This window comes from Gymnogyps californianus, chromosome 1 (genome assembly GCF_018139145.2).
Source record: "Gymnogyps californianus isolate 813 chromosome 1, ASM1813914v2, whole genome shotgun sequence".
Lineage (NCBI taxonomy): Eukaryota > Metazoa > Chordata > Aves > Accipitriformes > Cathartidae > Gymnogyps > Gymnogyps californianus.
Window position 1 is genome coordinate 201,590 of NC_059471.1, and position 17,939 is coordinate 219,528.

Below are 17,939 nucleotides of genomic sequence, written 5' to 3' on the forward strand. Positions count from 1 at the left end.
AAAAAATTGGTAATTCCTATGTGTGTTTTTTCTGATATTTCAACTTGAATGTAAATAACCGGTATAGAATTTACCAAGTATGTAGATTTTCTCTTATTTTAGCAGTGCTTATTTAGCAGTGCTGTAAAATTGTTCATTTTCTAATAATCCATCCTGGTTCTATTCCCAAAATAAAACTTTGTGAAACTTTTTGTTTAAAAATTGAGGCTTTGAATTTGTATCTTTCATGGTAGGACCCTTTTGCTTAAGACACCTGAGGTTACTGTTAACTTTTTTACTATTGTACAGCTTCTTACCTTGCTTCTTTAAAACATAAACCAAGACAGCGCTGCAAACCTGACGTGACATTAATAGTCTTGCAGTCAATGCGTAACAACTACTGTCTTTGGTAAAATTGTGTCCGTTCTTCCTTCTTTCCCCGAAAAAGAAGGTATAGAAATTGGTTTTCCTTGGTGTACGTTGCTTTTTCCTGCAGCTTTTGCAAGCATGACGTGCACCCAGGTTTGCCCGGTCGCGGTTGCTGGTGCTGGGAGCGAAGGGGTGAAGCGGCGCAGGAGCAGCAGAGCAGAAGAGGCCACACGCGAGCAGGGAGAACAGGCTGTGCCAGCCTGTCTGCAGGCGAGGGAGAAATGCAGCGTGATTTAAGTTGCAATAAACTGGACGCAAACAATCTGAGCTTCGGCTATAAAACCTCTGCTCCAGTGCCTTGCTGTACAGTTGGCCTCTGTCACAGGGCGTTAGATACAGAGGCTAAATAGCTAAAATAACATGAAGTTCTGGTACTACAAGTTAAAAAGCAGCAAGAAAATTGGGAGTAGAAAGATTATCTTGTGTTGCCTTGGTGATACAACACCCCGAAGGGTCACTCCACCGGCAGCCGGTACGTGCTGTAGGAGCACAAGCCTTGGCAGGCGGTCAGAGGGAAAACCGATGCGAGCCGCTATGGGAGAGACCGATCCCGTTCCTCCTTGCGCAGGCAGTGGCGGCGACGGACGTACGTTACACGTGAAAAACGCCGTCTTTTTCTGCTTGACGTAAGTCTTTGGACAGTGATTGCAGCAGCGGGTCGGAGAGCTGAACGTCCCCCGGTTCTTCTGACCTGTGCCGTGCAGGGGGCCTGGGGCTGGCGAGAATAACCGCAGCAGGGCAGGGCAGCCCACCTTAGCTCTTCCGTGGGTGGCCTGAGCTTAACAAGAACTATCCCAGAAAAGGTATTTTATGCCAGAACACCTCTCCTGTCATTTCTTGCAGTCTTTCCCACTATTCTGCCTTGGAAAGGCATTCATGACCCTGGAGAAGAGTGACTTGTCCTGCAGCAGCTATTCTTGCCAGCTCCTGAACACAGAAGCAATAGTTGGGTCCAATTCCTCATGCTGACAAATCCTCGGTGGGTTACAGTGATTTACAGAGTTCTCATGTCTTTTATAGACTGGTACGTTGGTAGTGCCTGTCTGACACTCGTGGTCATGCGTGGCAGTGGTGTACGCCATGTGGATCAAGCCAAGTGCGACTCCTGCACCAAGGGTGTTTGATGGAGCTGTACCAGTGGTACACGGCATGCACAGACTGAGTATTGGAAGGATAATTTTGGGGTTTGGATATGTGAGGCTGGGAGCGTGCAGTGCGTGGGCCAGGCTCACGCTTGGGACTGTAGGTGCATCACTCTGCTACAACCTCATTTCCCAGTCTGTGCGGTAGACGCGGTAACTGGGATTTGAATGAATCCTTTCAGTTGTCTTGGCACTTGGAAGGAAATAAGAGATATTAATTGCGCCCAGGAGACGTGTTGCATCCAATGTTAAATGTTTGTGTCATGGCAGCGTTAATGTGTAAAAAGGCTGGTACAAAGATAACGGCCATCCTTGCACGCTCCTCGGCGTGTGAGCGGTCACCTCGCTCTGCACGTTCCAGTGCCTCTCACAGCAGACTCTGACAGGAGCCCTCCGAGGTTTTCACTAAAACACAATTTAAGCTGTTTTGAAACTACAATCAATCATTTGCCAAATTCCAGGCACTTCTATAAGCAATTTCAGAAATACGGGGTTGGTTGGTTTGTTTTGGGGTGGCTTGGCATGCGTGGGGGATGGCATTGCGCACAGCGAAACAGTACGTGTCCTTCAAAGGGACTTGGTGAAATGCCTCTCAGGGAAACCCCGCTTACTTCCTAACGAACATGCTTTATGCTGTTCATTTTGAGTAGGTTAATAGTACTGGGAGCTACATTTGTGGAAAAATAGTCAGTAGTTTGCAGCAAATACTGTGTTTTGTGAATTTTAGTGCAAAATGTAACAGCTGTACTTTTTCTTTTGTCCTTTTTCCTCCTCCTCTTTACCTTTCCAAAGCCCATTTGGAAAGTGCAGGACTCTTTGTCCTGCAGCCTGTCTGCTCTGTGAGGTGACATGCTTGGCACTGCGGGCTGAATCTGAAATATCCCGAGAGCTTTCACAGTGTCCTGGTTTCAGCTGGGACAGAGTTAACTTTCTTTTTAGTAGCTGGTACAGTGCTGGGTTTTGGATTTAGTGTGAGAATGATGTTGATAACACTCTGATGTTTCAGTTGTTGCTAAGTAGCGCTTATCTTAAGCCAAGGACTTTTCAGTTTCCCGTGCTCTGCCAGCAAGCAGGTGTGCAAGAAGCTGGGAGGGAGCAGAGCCGGGGCAGCTGACCCGAACTAGCCAAAGGGCTATTCCATACCATGGAACGTCATGCCCAGTATATAAACAGGGGGGAGTTGGCTGGGAGGTGCGGATCGCGGCTCGGGAACTAACTGGGCATTGGTCAGCGGGTGGTGAGCAATTGCATTGTGCATCACTGTTCCCCCCCCCCCTTCCTTTTTTTTGTTATATTCCTTTTCATCACTATTATTATTATTATATTTCATTATTACTATTGTTAGTATTATATTTTACTTTAGTTATTAACCTGTTCTTATCTCAACCCACGAGTTTTACTTTTTTCTTTCCTTTCCTCCTCCTCACCCCACTGGGAGGGGGAAGGGGGAAGCGGCGGTGTGGTGCTTAGTTGCTGACTGGGGTTAAACCACGACACACAGCGTAGGAAAGCATGCAAACAGTGGGTAGAATAAGTTTTAGATTAACTGGATGTTTGTTTACCATTCCTTGAATCACTTAGAGGGAGAGACCAAGGTGTATGTTAGAGATGGGAGCCCTGGCGCTGATTGCAGTTGGTGGGAAGAGGCGAGTTCCTTGCTCAAAGCAGCCAAATTACTCCCATGGTCTGGGGAGCCCTTCGCTTCTCTTCAGAGAAGAGCTGCAGAGAAAAGCCAGCTTGGCTGACTTTACATCCTAGCTGAGTTTTCCTTAGAGTTTCCTTATCCGCTTGTCTTGAGCAAAAGCTGCTGGAGAGGAAGGATGTTTGTCAAGTGCTTGTGTGGTGGAGCTGAGAACGGTTGGCACTGGGAACGGGAGCAGGAGATGAATCAGCTCGAGGTGGGGCTGGTAGGTATTTCTCTGTGCAACACCTAAACTTGCCCTAGCTTAGGGCATGATGCTGCGTGGCTGGGGAGGCGGCTGTGCTGGCAGCGTGCTGGGCAAAGCAGGTCACGGCAATGGTGGAGGAGACAGCAGAGGAGAGAAAAGCTGTAATAGCTGTGGGTGGGTGGAAAACAAACCATCTGAACAAGTCAGCCTGGCAGTCTTCTCAAAAAGTGAAATAAAAGGGATTCAAAATTACGTATCTGCAGCAACTTGCCAGAGTCTGCTGCTTAGAAGAGGATGTTGTGATAATCCATCCGGAATGGGAAACGGGGCCAGTATTAATCTTGTTTATTTCTTTAGTGTTGAATTTACGAGTGAATGTTTTCAAAGAATGATTGAACTCTTCTGTGGTGTGTTTGATGATGGATCACATGGTGGAGTTCGCGAAGATAAGGGGAGACGGTGCTTGGATGTCTGCTGAACGTTTGGAGGAAGGTCCTGTCCCTCTCCCCCCATGCGGGAAAGCCCCTCCATTTCACACAGAGGAACAGCATCACTGTCCCTCCTCCGTGCAGACCCAACGCAGGGCTGCTGGGCAGCCCCCCCGAGCCACCCCCATCCCACGGTTTGCTTTACCTTACGACTTTAGGTTTCCTCACAGAATGGTTTGGGTTGGAAGGGACCTTAAAGATCATCCAGTTCCAACCCCCCTGCCATGGGCAGGGACACCTTCCACCAGACCAGGCTGCTCAAAGCCCCGTCCAACCTGGCCCTGAACACTGCCAGGGATGGGGCACCCACAGCCTCTCTGGGCAACCTGTGCCAGTGCCTCACCACCCTCACAGTGAAGAATTTCTTCCTAATATCTAACCTAAATCTACCCTCTTTCGGTTTAAAACCGTTACCCCTCGTCCTATCATGATCAGCGACCCTGGTGAGCCTCCCCCTCCCCCTTTCAACCCTTTGGCCATCCCTCACGCAGGGCAGCTCCCTGGTATCCCATACGTGTACCGTCTGTCTGTCCAGCGGTGCCTCCCAGTACTGACTTTGCCAGTTTGGCTCCAGGCTGGGTGGGCGGGTGGGTTGGGTTTCCCTTATGCTGCTGGGCTCGGGGTGCTGCTGGGCTCGGGGTGCTGCGGAAGGGAGGACGCTGCCGGTCTGTGCTCCTGCCCCAGCTGCCCTCCTGCTTGCTGCAGAGCTGCCGCGGGGTGCGGAGCTCCTGGCCTGGGCTGCTGTGCGTCCGGGCTGGCTGCAGGACCTGTCTCTGCTGGGAAAACGCTGCCAAGTCACAGCAAAACTGTTCCCAGAAAGGTTTGAGATCGGAACGGTCAACCGAGGGAGGGGAGAGGTGCTACCTGGATTTTAGCCAGAGCAGCTTGCCTCACTGAGAAACAGTCAGGGTCGGATTTCGAGATGGTGCCAAGCTGTTTTGTCTGCTTCTGAAAAAAATGTAGCTCCTGGAAAAGCTCGCTGGCACTGATTTCTGAAAGGGGTCCGAGTTTGCAGGAGAGCTTATCTTGAACAGGGACGCTATTTCTCCTCTTTCTTTCATTTGTGCATCTAAGAGATTGCTGCAGTATTTGTGTTTCAGCAGTGCAAACAGCCATTACATCCCCCACACAGCACGCAGGATTTCCTCCTCGAGCTGGGATTACATGTTTGCATTGTTTGTTTACATTAAATGTATTAATACAGCAATCAAGTGCTGGTGGGCTGGGGAGAGCAATAGCTGAACTGCATTGCTGCTTATTGATTAAACTCTTAACGTGACAGATGGCATTGATTATTTTTCAGCAGTAGATTATGTTCACTCTATAAAATTCCAGAGGTAAATATTTAAAATAAATAAATACATAAACCCTTTATTGTCCTAAGGTAAAAAAAAAATCACACACTTCTTCATAAGCTGTAGCAGTATTGCTAGGCCATGATTTTTATTTAACCAATTTCTGCTGAAACCCTATTCATCTGTTTCTGACAAATGGGAGGTGATTTATTCCTTAGCTTGAAGAATTGCAGGTTAATTTGAGGGGGGGTTTCCCTGGCAGCCGCACGGCTGCTCCTGCACCGCTCCTGGAGAACAGGAGCAGCTCCCGTACCTGGCCAGCAATTACCTGCTGCTGCTTTGCACCAGTTGCACTCGGTCCAGCCTTATGATGATGTGGTGTTCATCATCAGTCCGAAGTTTAACACGGCCTAAAAAATTGGTCAGGAAGAAAAAAAATGGAGCAAAGCAGCGTGAGGCTGGGGGGAGATGACCTAAGCGATGCGAGTACTGTGGTTATTGCTGCTGGGGTGACCAGCCACGTTCACCCCAGAGCCAGTTGCAGAGACAGGATTGAGTAGTAGCTTAAAATGCCTTCACGGGAAATTCATGAGTATTTTACATTTCACGTGCAACACGCCTGCTTGCGGGCGCCCGTTTGCAGGTAGTAATGTGAGCACTTTTGATCATCAGTCCACACCCGGGGAGAAAAACGCAGGCAGAGGGAGGACAGTGGGAGGCTTGTGCAGGAGAACACGCCGGGATGCCTGTCTGCTTCAGCTGGAGGCTCCGGTTGGAAATACGTGACAGTGAAGTGGGATGTCATTTAACTGGCCAGCCTGCGGCACCGAGGACTCCCTGGGCTTTCCCGTGTTTCTCCCGGGTGGCATCTCTTTTTATAGCAACACTTTCTGTTGAAAGCACAGGAGGATGCGCTGCATCATCCAGGGTCTGCGTGTCCATCCCATGTTAACTGGAAAACATTTCTCAGATGTAGTGGGCAAGTCTGTTTATACCCTGACTCAGCAGCCGTGATGCTCTCGGGGCGAACACACTGGGTGGCTCGGGTCCCTGCCTGCCTGTGCCCCTTGAGAGCTCTGCGGGGGCCACCACCTCGGGTACCGTGCTGGCTTCTTGGGTGCAGCCTTTTGCCTTATGCCTAAATGCAGCTGCAGAAAGAAGCCAACCTCACTGAAGATGTGTGTGTCGTGTTTGTGGGTTTTCCCTCTGTTCTTCAGGCAGTCTGTCTGCTCCAGAAGATCTCAGATTTCTGTATGCAGAATGTCCATCACGTCGCATCAGTGTATTTCTGTAAAGCTGGGATACTGGGCTGCTTTACATCTGTTTCTTGTGCTGGCTTATGTGTATTCCTCATTTCTGGCTCTCAGTCAACCAGAGCAATTCCTACCAGCCGCAGATGGCAGCAGCCCACTTGAGTCACTCCAGAAATCATTTTTCTGCTAGTGAGGGTGGCCCCATTAGACTAATGCACTTCCAGACTCATTTCGCTCGCAGCAGAGTGAGAGCTACAGAGAAACCAAAGATGGGTTGTGACCAGAAAGAGTCACGGGATGGAGTCTGGAGCTGTAACCAGGGTCAGACTCTGGCACTTTGACACGATAAAGATCACTACAGTCAGTGGTAATGAGCTCTGTGCGATGCATCCCTTAGGATGCAGTCAGAGGAGTCGGGGCATGTGCATCCATCATCTGCTGCTCGGGGGAACTGACCTTTGAAAGCCTCGTCATTTCCCAGTTATGGCACATGTCAGCTGTTCTTTGCTTAAAAATAAATAAATCAGAAAACCAAGATCCAATACAAGGCTTTTTCCTAATCACAGGTTTAATGCCCTTACTATTGTAACACATCTATTCTTCTATCTGTGTGGTTTGAGTCTAGCTTAGTGCGATCTTCTGCTTTGCTCTACTGCGTTTTGCAGGCTTGTGTCTTCTCCAGTTCATGTCTGCCCCTCTGGGATAAGGCAGTATGTTCCTTAGACCGAGGCTGCACATGCCTTTACACGATGCTTCATCTAAAGCTTTCGACTAGGAATGATTCATTTTGGCCAAATCTTTATGTTTGTGTGTGTGTATTTGTATTCTTCTTGATAGTACCAGAATATTCTGCCTGTGGCTTGTAACTGGACTATTAAGGAGTCCCTGTATCGGTTACATGACAGCTTCAGTATGTGAAAAAGAAAATGTTGATCTAACCTATTGTCTGTGCTTCATGGAGATATTCTTACAGTTCCCGCAGAAATCCCAAGTATATCATTTATCGGAGATGCATGAGAATATAAAAACCTATTTCTAGCCCACCTTCCCCCAAATACTGAATTGTATCAAATCCAACAGTCTTTTTCTCCTAATTAAAACACGTCAGCATCCTCCTTTTACCACTTTTTCATCTTTGCTTCATCACGTTTTGCATATCGTCAGTGACCTTTAGTTTCTGCATCTTATGTCTTGACTGAAATAGAGATTCATGGGGGGTGATTTGGGGATGAGTTAAAGCAAATGTCTTGTGTCCCTGTACTTGATTTCACTAGGGCATCAAGAGATTTGGGGGTACAATAAATATTGTTCCTGCCACAGCTGTGACAGTCCTCATCCCTCCAAATGATGGAAGTAAAATTTTTTTTTTTTTTAACTTTCTGTTAGGTCTCTTGTCAAAACCTCTGACACCAATTATTTCTCAACAGCCTGAGAAATGTCTTTAGACCTCCTCTTACAAGGTGAAGTCTCTGTTCCTCTTGTAAATTTACCTGGTTCTTGAGTTTCCTGGGGAAAAGAGATCGGATTCTTACGCTGTTCTGTGCACCCTTCGTGTGCACCCTTCGTGTTTTACATCTTGGGATTTCTCACAAAATTGAGAGAACATGAGTGCTGAGTGGAGCAGGGTGTGTGTCCGAGTTAGAAATGAACGTATTGATTTATTGTTGGGGATCAGAGTGGTCAGATCTGAATCCTTTCCATTTGAAGGAACCACTGTGCCTTTACGTAGTTCTTTCTCTCTTTACTGCCTGTTGGGGATTTTACCACAGTGCAGTATGCCCAGTAAGAGACTTCCAACGTGGTCTTTCAGAGCCTTCACTGTCACTGTGATGTGATAAATGCAAATTTCAAATTGAAAAGGCCAGCTGGGCAATTCTCTCTTGCGTTGTGCAAAGCTGATGCTTAGACCTAAGCATTACGAAAAGCATGTATCTTAATATATTGGAAAAGCCTTTAAACACTTGCAAAAATTAAAAGGAAGGGAAGTGAAAGCCCTATGTTTGCTATGTGTGTGTCATTTTGAGGGAAGGATTTGGGGGGGGGGGGAAATCATGTTTGTTAATTGTATTTTAAGGTAGCAAAGATGAATTTACAGCCCTGGGGGACTCTTTTATCTGCATTGTAATGCTGTGAAGGAAGTACTTATTAAAATTAATAAAATTATGTCAAAATTTTGTTGGTAGCGGTCCATTTCAAATTTGTTGTAATCAACAAGCTTTTAAAGTCTCTAAAACTTCAAATAAGATGAAAAGGCTTTTTGGAGAAACTCCTTGCAGTGAGAGTACCACAGTCACCTTGTTGCTTCTCGGTTCATGAGGAAGCAGTCAATGCGTTGTGATAACTGGAAAGAAAGAGCTGAAGGATTTTGCGTAAGATGAAGGAGCCAGGACACCGCTCCATGCCGTGCTCGTCGTGAGCCTGAAGTGTAAGCGGCTCATTTTGGGGAGTCCTGCTCGTGCTTGCCGGGCTGCTGCAACCCATTTGCCCCACGGGCAGCAGGTATTGCTGTGAGGATCCGGCAGCGAGGACTCGCCTCGCTGAAGTGTTTTTCTTGCGAAAATGGGTGCTGTTTTGGGTGCAGCCCATCCCGTGCATGCTGAGTTGAGGTGTCCTCCAGACCAGGTGCAGGGCAGAGGGAGGGACGTTGCATCAATTTGGGGAAAACAGCGTTGCTGACTCCTTTTAGAGTAACTGTGAGACTGCATTACAGCACGTAGTTCCCAGTTCCTCTGAGAAAGAGCCCTTTGGTGGCTGTTGCCTGCTGGCTGCTCTCTGGCTGCTCTCGCCTCTGAATCCAGAGATGACCCGGCTGCCACTCTGTGCTCTCAAGGTCGGCAGCAAGGGGAGGGGGCACGTTGCATATGTACGTTTCTGTGTTTAAAAAACCCCTGCTCCCGCTTCAGGGGAAGCAAAGAAGTTTTCTGGTTGTGCCTGTAATGGCTCTTTTGCTTCCCCTGTAGCTGTCAACCTAAATTCTCCTGTCGGTCTTGTCCATCCGAGTACCATCGCACGGAGCCGGTCAAGTGGAGCAGCTGGGGGCTGCTGGAGCTGGCACAGCGTTTGCTCTCGGATAAGCACCCCTTCACATGCTCACGCTTCTCTCATTTGCATGAAGCCTAATGTAAAAGCCTCTGGGACTTCTGCGCGTTGTAGAGGAGCCTGTGCTGGGAAGCGGTGTTGGGTCGCTGGTGGTGTAAATGTTGTATGGAGCAGCTGAGTACACCCCATGCTGCTGGGAATTACGTGTTTCCCTCTGATACGTGTAGACCTTGATAGGAAATCGGCTTGCCTAGGATAAAACCTGTAGTACTGGCAGCAAAAAGAAATCAGTACTGTGTGAAGTGCAAGTGGAAGGTTGTGCTTGGGGATTTGCAACGTGCGGGGTCATAGAATCACAGAAGGGTTTGGGTTGGAAGGGACCTTTCAAGGTCACCTAGTCCAACCCCCCTGCCATGGGGAGGGACATCTTCAACCAGATCAGGTTGCTCAGAGCCCCGTCCAACCTGGCCTGGAATGTTTCCAGGGATGGGGCATCTCCCACCTCCATGGGCAACCTGTGCCAGTGTCTCACCACCCTCATTGTAAAACATTTCTTCCTTATATCTAGTCTAAATCTACCTTCTTTTAGTTTAAAACCAGTAGATACTGAACGTTTACTTGCAGCTAGATTGACTAAGCTGTTCATTCTCATTTTTAGCTTTCTCTGTACATACTTGTTTGAGGTTTTGCTAAATAGTAAACAGTAAAAAATTCTGCTTGACACATGTTTTTGGTTTTTGTTTAGCACTTAAAACCCCCACTTACTTACTTTCGTTCTCTCACATGCATCCACACTTTTTTTTTTTTTAAAGTAACTGTGTTTTGCTGACGGTTGAAAAAGGGGTTTTCCACATGGAGTTGTAATTCTGATGGAAAGTTTTGCAACTTGACAATTTGATACTTGATCTGCCCCATCTCTATGATCACAGTCATATTTTTTCAACAAAGTTATTTTCTTCTTAGCTCTTACATCTTCGTACTCGATGCTATCTGTATTGTCCTAAAAGAGCACAGCTGTTCTGGGGGTTCCTATGTGGAGGCTCTCCTGTATCATGTATTGCCAGGCAAATCCTATCTATAAGATTTTGAATTTCATCTTCCTTTTTTTTTTTTTTTTTTCCCTTCCCCATTCAGATTGAATAAATGTTGTCAAGGTTTGGTTTTTTCCCCTTAAATGTCGATATAGCTCATCTTTTCCCTTTGTGAAACCTGAGCCACAATTCCTTCTGACGCTGTCTTAAGTTCTCATGTCCAGCTCCGGGCGAAGCATTGCAGAGTTAATCGTCATGCTCTTTTGAATTCAGTAGTATCTCTGGTTCTCTTCCAGTAACTCGGCACAACCACCTGAAGGACTTCATGCTGGTGGTGTCCATTGTCATCGGAGTGGGTGGCTGCTGGTTTGCCTACATCCAGAATCGCTATTCAAAGGAGCACATGAAGAAGATGATGAAAGACCTCGAGGGACTTCACAGAGCTGAACAGTCTCTCCATGACCTTCAAGAAAGGTAGGTTTTATGCGTCCACCCAGTTGGAGCATTCAGTTGTCAGTCTTTTCTGCAAGGTTATTCTTCATTTAGATTTCAGGAAAGATTTTCTTTTTAGCTGTCGTGCTGCTATGTACCAGAGTCAGCACCTTCCTGAGCGACCGTAGCAAACCTGCCAGCCACTCTTAATAGCTCAAACGGGTGCGGGGCTCGTGAATGAATTCAGTTACCAGGCTACACATAAAGATGTGTGCGTGCTCACTTGACCTGCTCTTTGGTGGTGACGTGCTAGTTATTTGTACTTGTGGTGTGCCACGTGAAGGCCTGGGTGGTAAAAACTCCCTGACGTTACTAAAGTCCTGAAACGTGGCAATGAAGCCACTGGAGCAAAGTGACGGTGTCCGACACCAGCATCTCCCGCTCCGAGGTGGGCTCCAGTGCATGCTGACGTGTAGTTGAGCGCAGCCATACGTGCTCCCACCCAGTTTTGTTTCCTTTCCGCGCTGTTTTTATGTTGTGTTTCATCTGTTTAGTTCCTGTTCTGCTCTAATGGTCATTACTGGTTCAGAAAAATAGTTTCTGAATTTCTGGGAAGACTTGACTCCGTTTAGTTTTGCTGGTTTTGGCGTGTGAGAGCTCTCCTCCCTATGCTCAGACCTTCGCTGCTTTAGGGAGCAAAACATCCAACTGAGCAAAATGGATGGGAGCGCTCCTTCTGTACTCAACACTGGCCACTCTTCGTTTTGAGTGCATTGTCCTATTTCAAATAGGTACATCCTATTTATTTACCACATTTAATTATATAGGAGCAGTGAAATGTACAGTGGTTTCTACTCCCAGTCTGACTCATACTGAAAGTATATCAGGATCCCCACGCCCCAAAATTACAGTGTAAATCTGTACCTAGAGGGGAAGAAGAGCCTCTTAAAGGAGTGTAAGGTAATCCAGCTCACTTAGAATTTGTCATCCAGGCTGATCAGGTTGTTTCACCCTGGCTTTTGATGGGGAAAAAGCATGCTGAAACAGTGGAAGCAATCAGAGGAATTACACATACCCTCTTGAATTCTTTGAGCTATATGTAAAAGTCTGTGCTTCCCTGCCTGCACGGTGGTACTTAAATCCAGGAGCGTTGCCTGGGAAGAATGAAAAAACCAAATAATTTTGGAGTATTAAATATGAATATCTGAACTCTAGGCACTTGGGCAAAATACTGTAGCCTCAGGAATGTGACCTCTACTCACAGAAATTATTGCAATGGTTCCAGTAAAACTACTTAGCGGAGAGCATGCTGCAAAAGAGGCCCTCTGTAGACACAGGAGTCTTCTAGGAAAGAAAAGAGCATTCAAGACTGCTGGTGACAAACCAGTGGGGTTTTTTGGCAATAAGATATTTTTTTAAGGGCAGATTTAGCAAATAACGGAGCACGATAGTCTTGGGCTGTGACTATTTTTCATTAGTTTTAAGTGTAATTTTGGAGGATAAACTTTAGTTTGGCTGCCATATAAGCTGACGGCTATGTTTCCAGTGGCTTCTCCGAAAGCGGAGCCCGGCCTCAGGTACGCGAGCTGGCCGCTCACGGGTGGCGTGACGAGCAACCTGTGCAAACACCAGGATCCCGAGGATGTCAATCTGCTGTGGAGACCTCTGCAAACAGCCGAGTCTTTGGAAACCATACAACGTACCTACAAGACTGCAGCCTGATTTCTTGCCTACGTGCTCATGACAGCCCTCAGGGAATTATCCCGCACGTGAGCATTGCTGGAAAGGCTTTCTTCTTCGAGTGCGATCGCATCTGTTGGTAGCTATGTGGAGGGCAAACACTTGAGAGAGTACCAAGGTGATGGTGCCAAACTGGGCATGCTCCCCTGGCAGTACTGCGGATACGTGACCTGCTTTGTTTTGGCATAGAGATAGAATAAAATACATTTCCCCTCTGCCTACCAAGGAACCGGCTCCAATCCACAGCTGGTTTCACAAAGCTTTGTGTTATTTTACATTACAGGTTGGGCACAGCCCAAAGAAAAAGGTGTTTCCCCCCCCAGCCAGAAGGACACGGGAATTCCTTCTCAACATCCATGCCCTGGAGCAGCGGAGTGTCCAGGGCAGGAGGTCTCTGCTGGGTGTCACTGAAGAGCAGGTCACACCAATGTCCAAATACTGGCTGCTGTGAATGTGCCGTGTGGGGAACGACCTTGGGATCTGCTGCCGAGGGCAGAGCCACGTAAACAAGTAGATGTGCCTGGGAAGTTCAACTAATGCTCTAAAGCCAGACAGGAAGAAACACAAAACCACGTATACTAAGCATAGCTTGAGTCTTAAGCCAGAGCAGCTTGTGGTGTTTCTGCAGGGTGTGCAGCTGGGAGGGCTTGTCCTCTGCAGAGGGCACTGAGCGGGAGCTCAAGAAGTGGGAAGTGAATTCCTGGACCTTGTGGGGCCTCTTGGCAGAGGATTGATCTGATTCCCCTCTGAAGTGAGGAATATGCCTTCGCTTCTTCATCCTTGAGCCCCAGCAAGGTTCAGCTGCAGTCCTCAGCCACTGTAGAAACGGCAAAAACTACCAACAGCAACGAGTTCCCATGGACTTGTTCTGAAGTTGTTCTGAAGTTCTGCTCAGAAATTTCTTTTCTAGAGCTTGAAGTAACCTCCTTTCCTGGCTCACTGAATTTCAGTGCTGAACAGACCTCCGGAAGGCATGTGGTGCCTTTCCAGTTGCCTGCCAACTGCTAGCACTGTTATTTGATGTACAACTCTGATAAGCTCTTGAAGAGTTGGGAAGGGAAGATTGATACAAAAAACCTTTTTTTTTTGTTCATCTTCAAAATACCTTTTGAGAACATCCTTCAACAGTGACACTTTCCAGTCAATCAAATGACCCACCAAGATAAAAAAGTTCATGTCTTAGCACATCCTGCTGATGATTGAAGATCTGTCTTGAAGATCTACTGATTGTGTTGAAGATCTGCTCCTGAATCGTGAAGCCCCCAGATGGATCTCCATTACTTGCCCTCATTACAAGCGTAGCTCTGGAGGCACTTTGTCGTCTTGTGGAGCTCAGTGCACGTGAAACCAGGGTGGCTGAATCAGCTGGGTTTGAACAGAAATGCACAGACAAAGCATGGTTTTGTCTGTAACCAACAGAAGAAAATATGGGCTCTGCTGTCAGGAAAAAAATGGTAGTAAGGGAGAATACAATATTAGAGTGCCTTTGAGAATTATCTTAAGGATAAAATTGCTTCCCTCTTCTGCATCATAGTATAGGGGAATTTCTCCTTTAAACAGAGATATTTTGGTGGTTTGGGATTCTTACAGCCCTAGTATGGAAGAGCTTTAGCACTGATGCACGGGGCAGAGAGCGTGGGTTTATCTAAAAACTTGGAATGTCTTGGCAAGAGTCTCTTCAAATTGGGAAGAAAAACACTTGAGTTTCTCAACAGAGCTGTAAATTGAAAATGAGCCTTTTCCAAGAAGAGAGCCAACATCACGGCTGATGAGAGTCCAGCCCGTCCAATCTGTTTTAAATGGCCATCTGCATGCCGAGGAGGAGCCTGAGGAAGAGGAGTCCTTGGCTGGGACAGCGAGCGGCTCCGCTCTTGACCTGAAAGGTAGCGATGGGTCCCTGCCACGAGTCTGCGCACGGGCTGTGCTCCGTCGCCCATCGCCAAAAGCACAACCAAGTGCTGTCCTACGATACAAGGCTGGGAGATGGACACCTCTGCGTGTGCTGCAGGGAGCAGCGTTTGTAGTGACTGCGGATCAGGGTTTTTCCTTTCTGTTAGTCCCCAGCCGGTCTGGGATGAGCAGGAGCCACTTGGGGAGCCCAGGATTGCAGCTCAGGTACAGCACAGCCGGAGACAGACCTCGCTGTCCCCTCTCATCTGTCTCTCCTGCACATTACCCCGTTGGTTTGCTCTCCAGTTTGGATGTTGATGATCTTGAGCGGGAGAAGATTTTATGACCTTGAAATACTTATTTCTGGCTAAGATGATTCCATTTGGGGTGACCTTGAAATACTTATTTCTGGCTAAGATGATTCCATTTGGGGTTTTAGGGTGGGGTTTTTTCTTTTCATTTTATGGATAGTTTTACTTGGTCACTGAAAATCTATCTGCCATAAGCCGCTACTGGTTTTGCTGGTTAAGCTGATGCCTTGCTAACCTTATAAATGTTGCTGGTAGCTTCATTGTAGATCAGCATTTTATCCAAGATCCCACCGATCCTTAGAGAAGCTGCCTGGGCAGGGCAGGAGGTGCATGCAGGGAGAAGGGGCTGGTTTGGGTGGGGAGCAGAGCTTTGCTTCTCGGGGCAGAAAACAGGAGTTTCCTCAGTTTGGTTGGGGTTAAAAATAGCGTTGCCTCTGCTGCTTCTACAGTATGGGTTTGTCCAACTTTTATTGATTTATCTCAGACTGTGATAACTGAGACTTTTGAAAGAGGAGTTCATGTTTAAAAGGTGGGACTGTTAGATTGATGCACCTGGTTTCTGACAGCATCAGCCACAACACTTCATTGCGTTCAATCCAGTAGCTGAAGTACACGTTCTGGAAACTCATCACATCTTGATTTGAAGTTATCCAAAGATGGATGTACCACATTCCTCAGAAATTTGATCCAGGGTTTAATTGTTGCCACCATTTTAAAAAAAAAAAAAAAAAGATATTTTTCATTTGAATCATTAGGCTGGTTCTTGCAAGAAGCCCTTTAATACTCTTATTTCTTTCATTGGTAGTACTTGTTCAACATGATTGTTCAGAACCTTCATTATGAAGTGAACCTCTTACATTTCATTTCAGCCAAGTATTTGCCAAATCTTTTTTTTTCCCGTTTACTTGGCAGTTGCTGTGTCTCTAGAAGCATGTGGGTTTGGGACTCTATTTAAAAGAGGCATTGCTGGCATTAGGTGCTGGCAGAGACTTTACCACCCCTTTTCAGGACAGCTCAGTCCCACGTGGGCCGGGTTCATTCTTGATGCTCACTTGATTTCACTGACCCTGTGCAAGGATTGGGTTTACGCTAGTGCAGCTCCCCTGAAATGCAAGCGTCGTAGAAACCCTGAAACATCTCGCTGTGGCTGCGGTGGTGTCCCCTTCCGAGGGCTGAGGCTTCCCAGGCTGAATGGTTGAACCTTCCTGAATGGGTACAAGTAATCTGTTATGACTTTTTGTTGCCATATGTAATTCCTACTGATTTAATTCTCTCATGAGGGAAAATAATAACTTCCAGGCAAGATTAAGACATGTCTAAATCTGAAGGCTTTTGCAAGGGGAACACGGAGACATCCCATCTGGGTGGTCATACCTGCTCAGGCAGATCTTCCCCTCCTTTTTTTTATTAAAGGCAGAGGTCTTCAGTTTTGTAAAAACACTGAAAATTCAAATTAATTTGAGGCTTGTTAAAGGAAATCTTGATGTGCTTTGGAAAATTAAGAAAATATGTACTGAGTATTTAATAAATGAAATAAAGTTGAGACTGTGGAGCTGACAATTTAATTTCTTCCCGGGCACGGTGAACTTTCTCCTTGACTTTCCAAATACAGGTCTCTGTTGACATCAACACAGAATAAATAAGAGCAGGGTTGGTCTAGATTGTGGCTGGCCAGCCCTGGCACTGTGTACTCGTCAGCTCTGTACAGATAGCCCGACACGCACAGCATTGGGCTCTCGGTCTCTGTGTGTTGCAGACTGCAGAAGGCTCAGGAGGAGCATCGCTCTGTGGAGGTGGAAAAGGTGCACCTGGAGAAGAAACTGCAAGATGAGATCAGCATCGCCAAGCAGGAGGCACACCGGCTCCGAGAACTGCGGGAGGGCACCGAGAACGAACTGAGCAGGCAGAAATACGCTGAGCAAGAACTGGAGCAGGTAAGGGTTCAGCCAGATGGATGCGCTTACATACGAGACACGCCAGCAAGAACAGGAGGCAGTTCCTCACTCTGCTTCATCCTTCTGAGAAAGCCAGTGATGTTCTGCTTATAATGCTCTTCCGCCTTTGCTTTTCCACTCCTCTTTGTGGAGGAAAAGATCCAAGTGTTTCTTCCACTACTCCATGTTACACGTCCCCCATACATACAACAGTGCTGCTTGTGCGTTGGGTAGCAGGGACCATGCAAGTGCTGTCTCAAGAGCGATGTGCTGCCATCGCACATCCCAGCTCGCCCTGCAGAAGGAGAGGTATTGAACTTGGCCGGTAGCTGCACCCCTCTGATGACTTCTGACTCCCACTCCAAACCATAAGCTCTTTCTTTTTTTTTTGTGTGTCTATTCATGGTTTTAGGAGAGATTTATAATGAGTTTTGTTGTGCTTACCATGTTTTCTTGTGGATCAGAGAGGTGTACAAAGGAAATTTCCTTCCGAGGAAATTTAGCACTAGATTAGAATCTGTACAGCAAAGTTGGAGTTCATATGCAGTTCTCAGAAAGATTAGTTTTAAATTCAGACTAGCAGGAAAATGTCCCCAAGTTATATCTTGCAACGTAGGCCTAGACAGAATATTGTGTATAATGCTGCTGCTGGCAGAAAAGAAACATGTTTGGTATATATCAGTTTAAACTGAAATTGTGTGAGCCAGAATTGCATGAGCCAAGCGAGTGCCGTGGATATTCTGAGGCCATCAGCATATCCTCCCAACCTGACTGCGCCCAGTCTTTTATGCCACCATGGAGGATGGGGAAGAAAACGAGACAAGAATCTAGGGTTTCCACTGACAAGGGAGAAACAAGTGTCCTGGGCCATCAGGGAACCAGGGAGCCATGGGGCAGTGCAGCCTAGGTACGCAAACAGTCAGCAAACAGCAAATTTCCTTCCTGCTTGGAATACCAACAGCCCAGACACCCACAGGTGCCTGTTACCAGCTTTGCTCTCGTGATCCAACATCATTCCTCCTAACTTGTCATCCAGCCTCTCTACAAAGTCACTGAGCTCTGTTTCAGGACACGCATTGGGACGTCC

General features: G+C 47.0%; 1 protein-coding gene across 4 annotated transcripts in view; it reads left to right on the top strand.

The window, feature by feature from the left end:
• STIM1 (stromal interaction molecule 1) overlaps positions 1-17,939 on the top strand; it is a 101,663-nt gene that overhangs the window by 62,974 nt on the left and 20,750 nt on the right. For all 4 annotated transcript variants that reach the window (XM_050908228.1, XM_050908238.1, XM_050908245.1 and 1 more), the window contains exons 6-7: positions 10,842-11,019; positions 16,675-16,852. In XM_050908228.1, the coding sequence (XP_050764185.1) occupies positions 10,842-11,019; positions 16,675-16,852 (356 nt within the window). The remainder of the gene's footprint in view (positions 1-10,841; positions 11,020-16,674; positions 16,853-17,939) is intronic.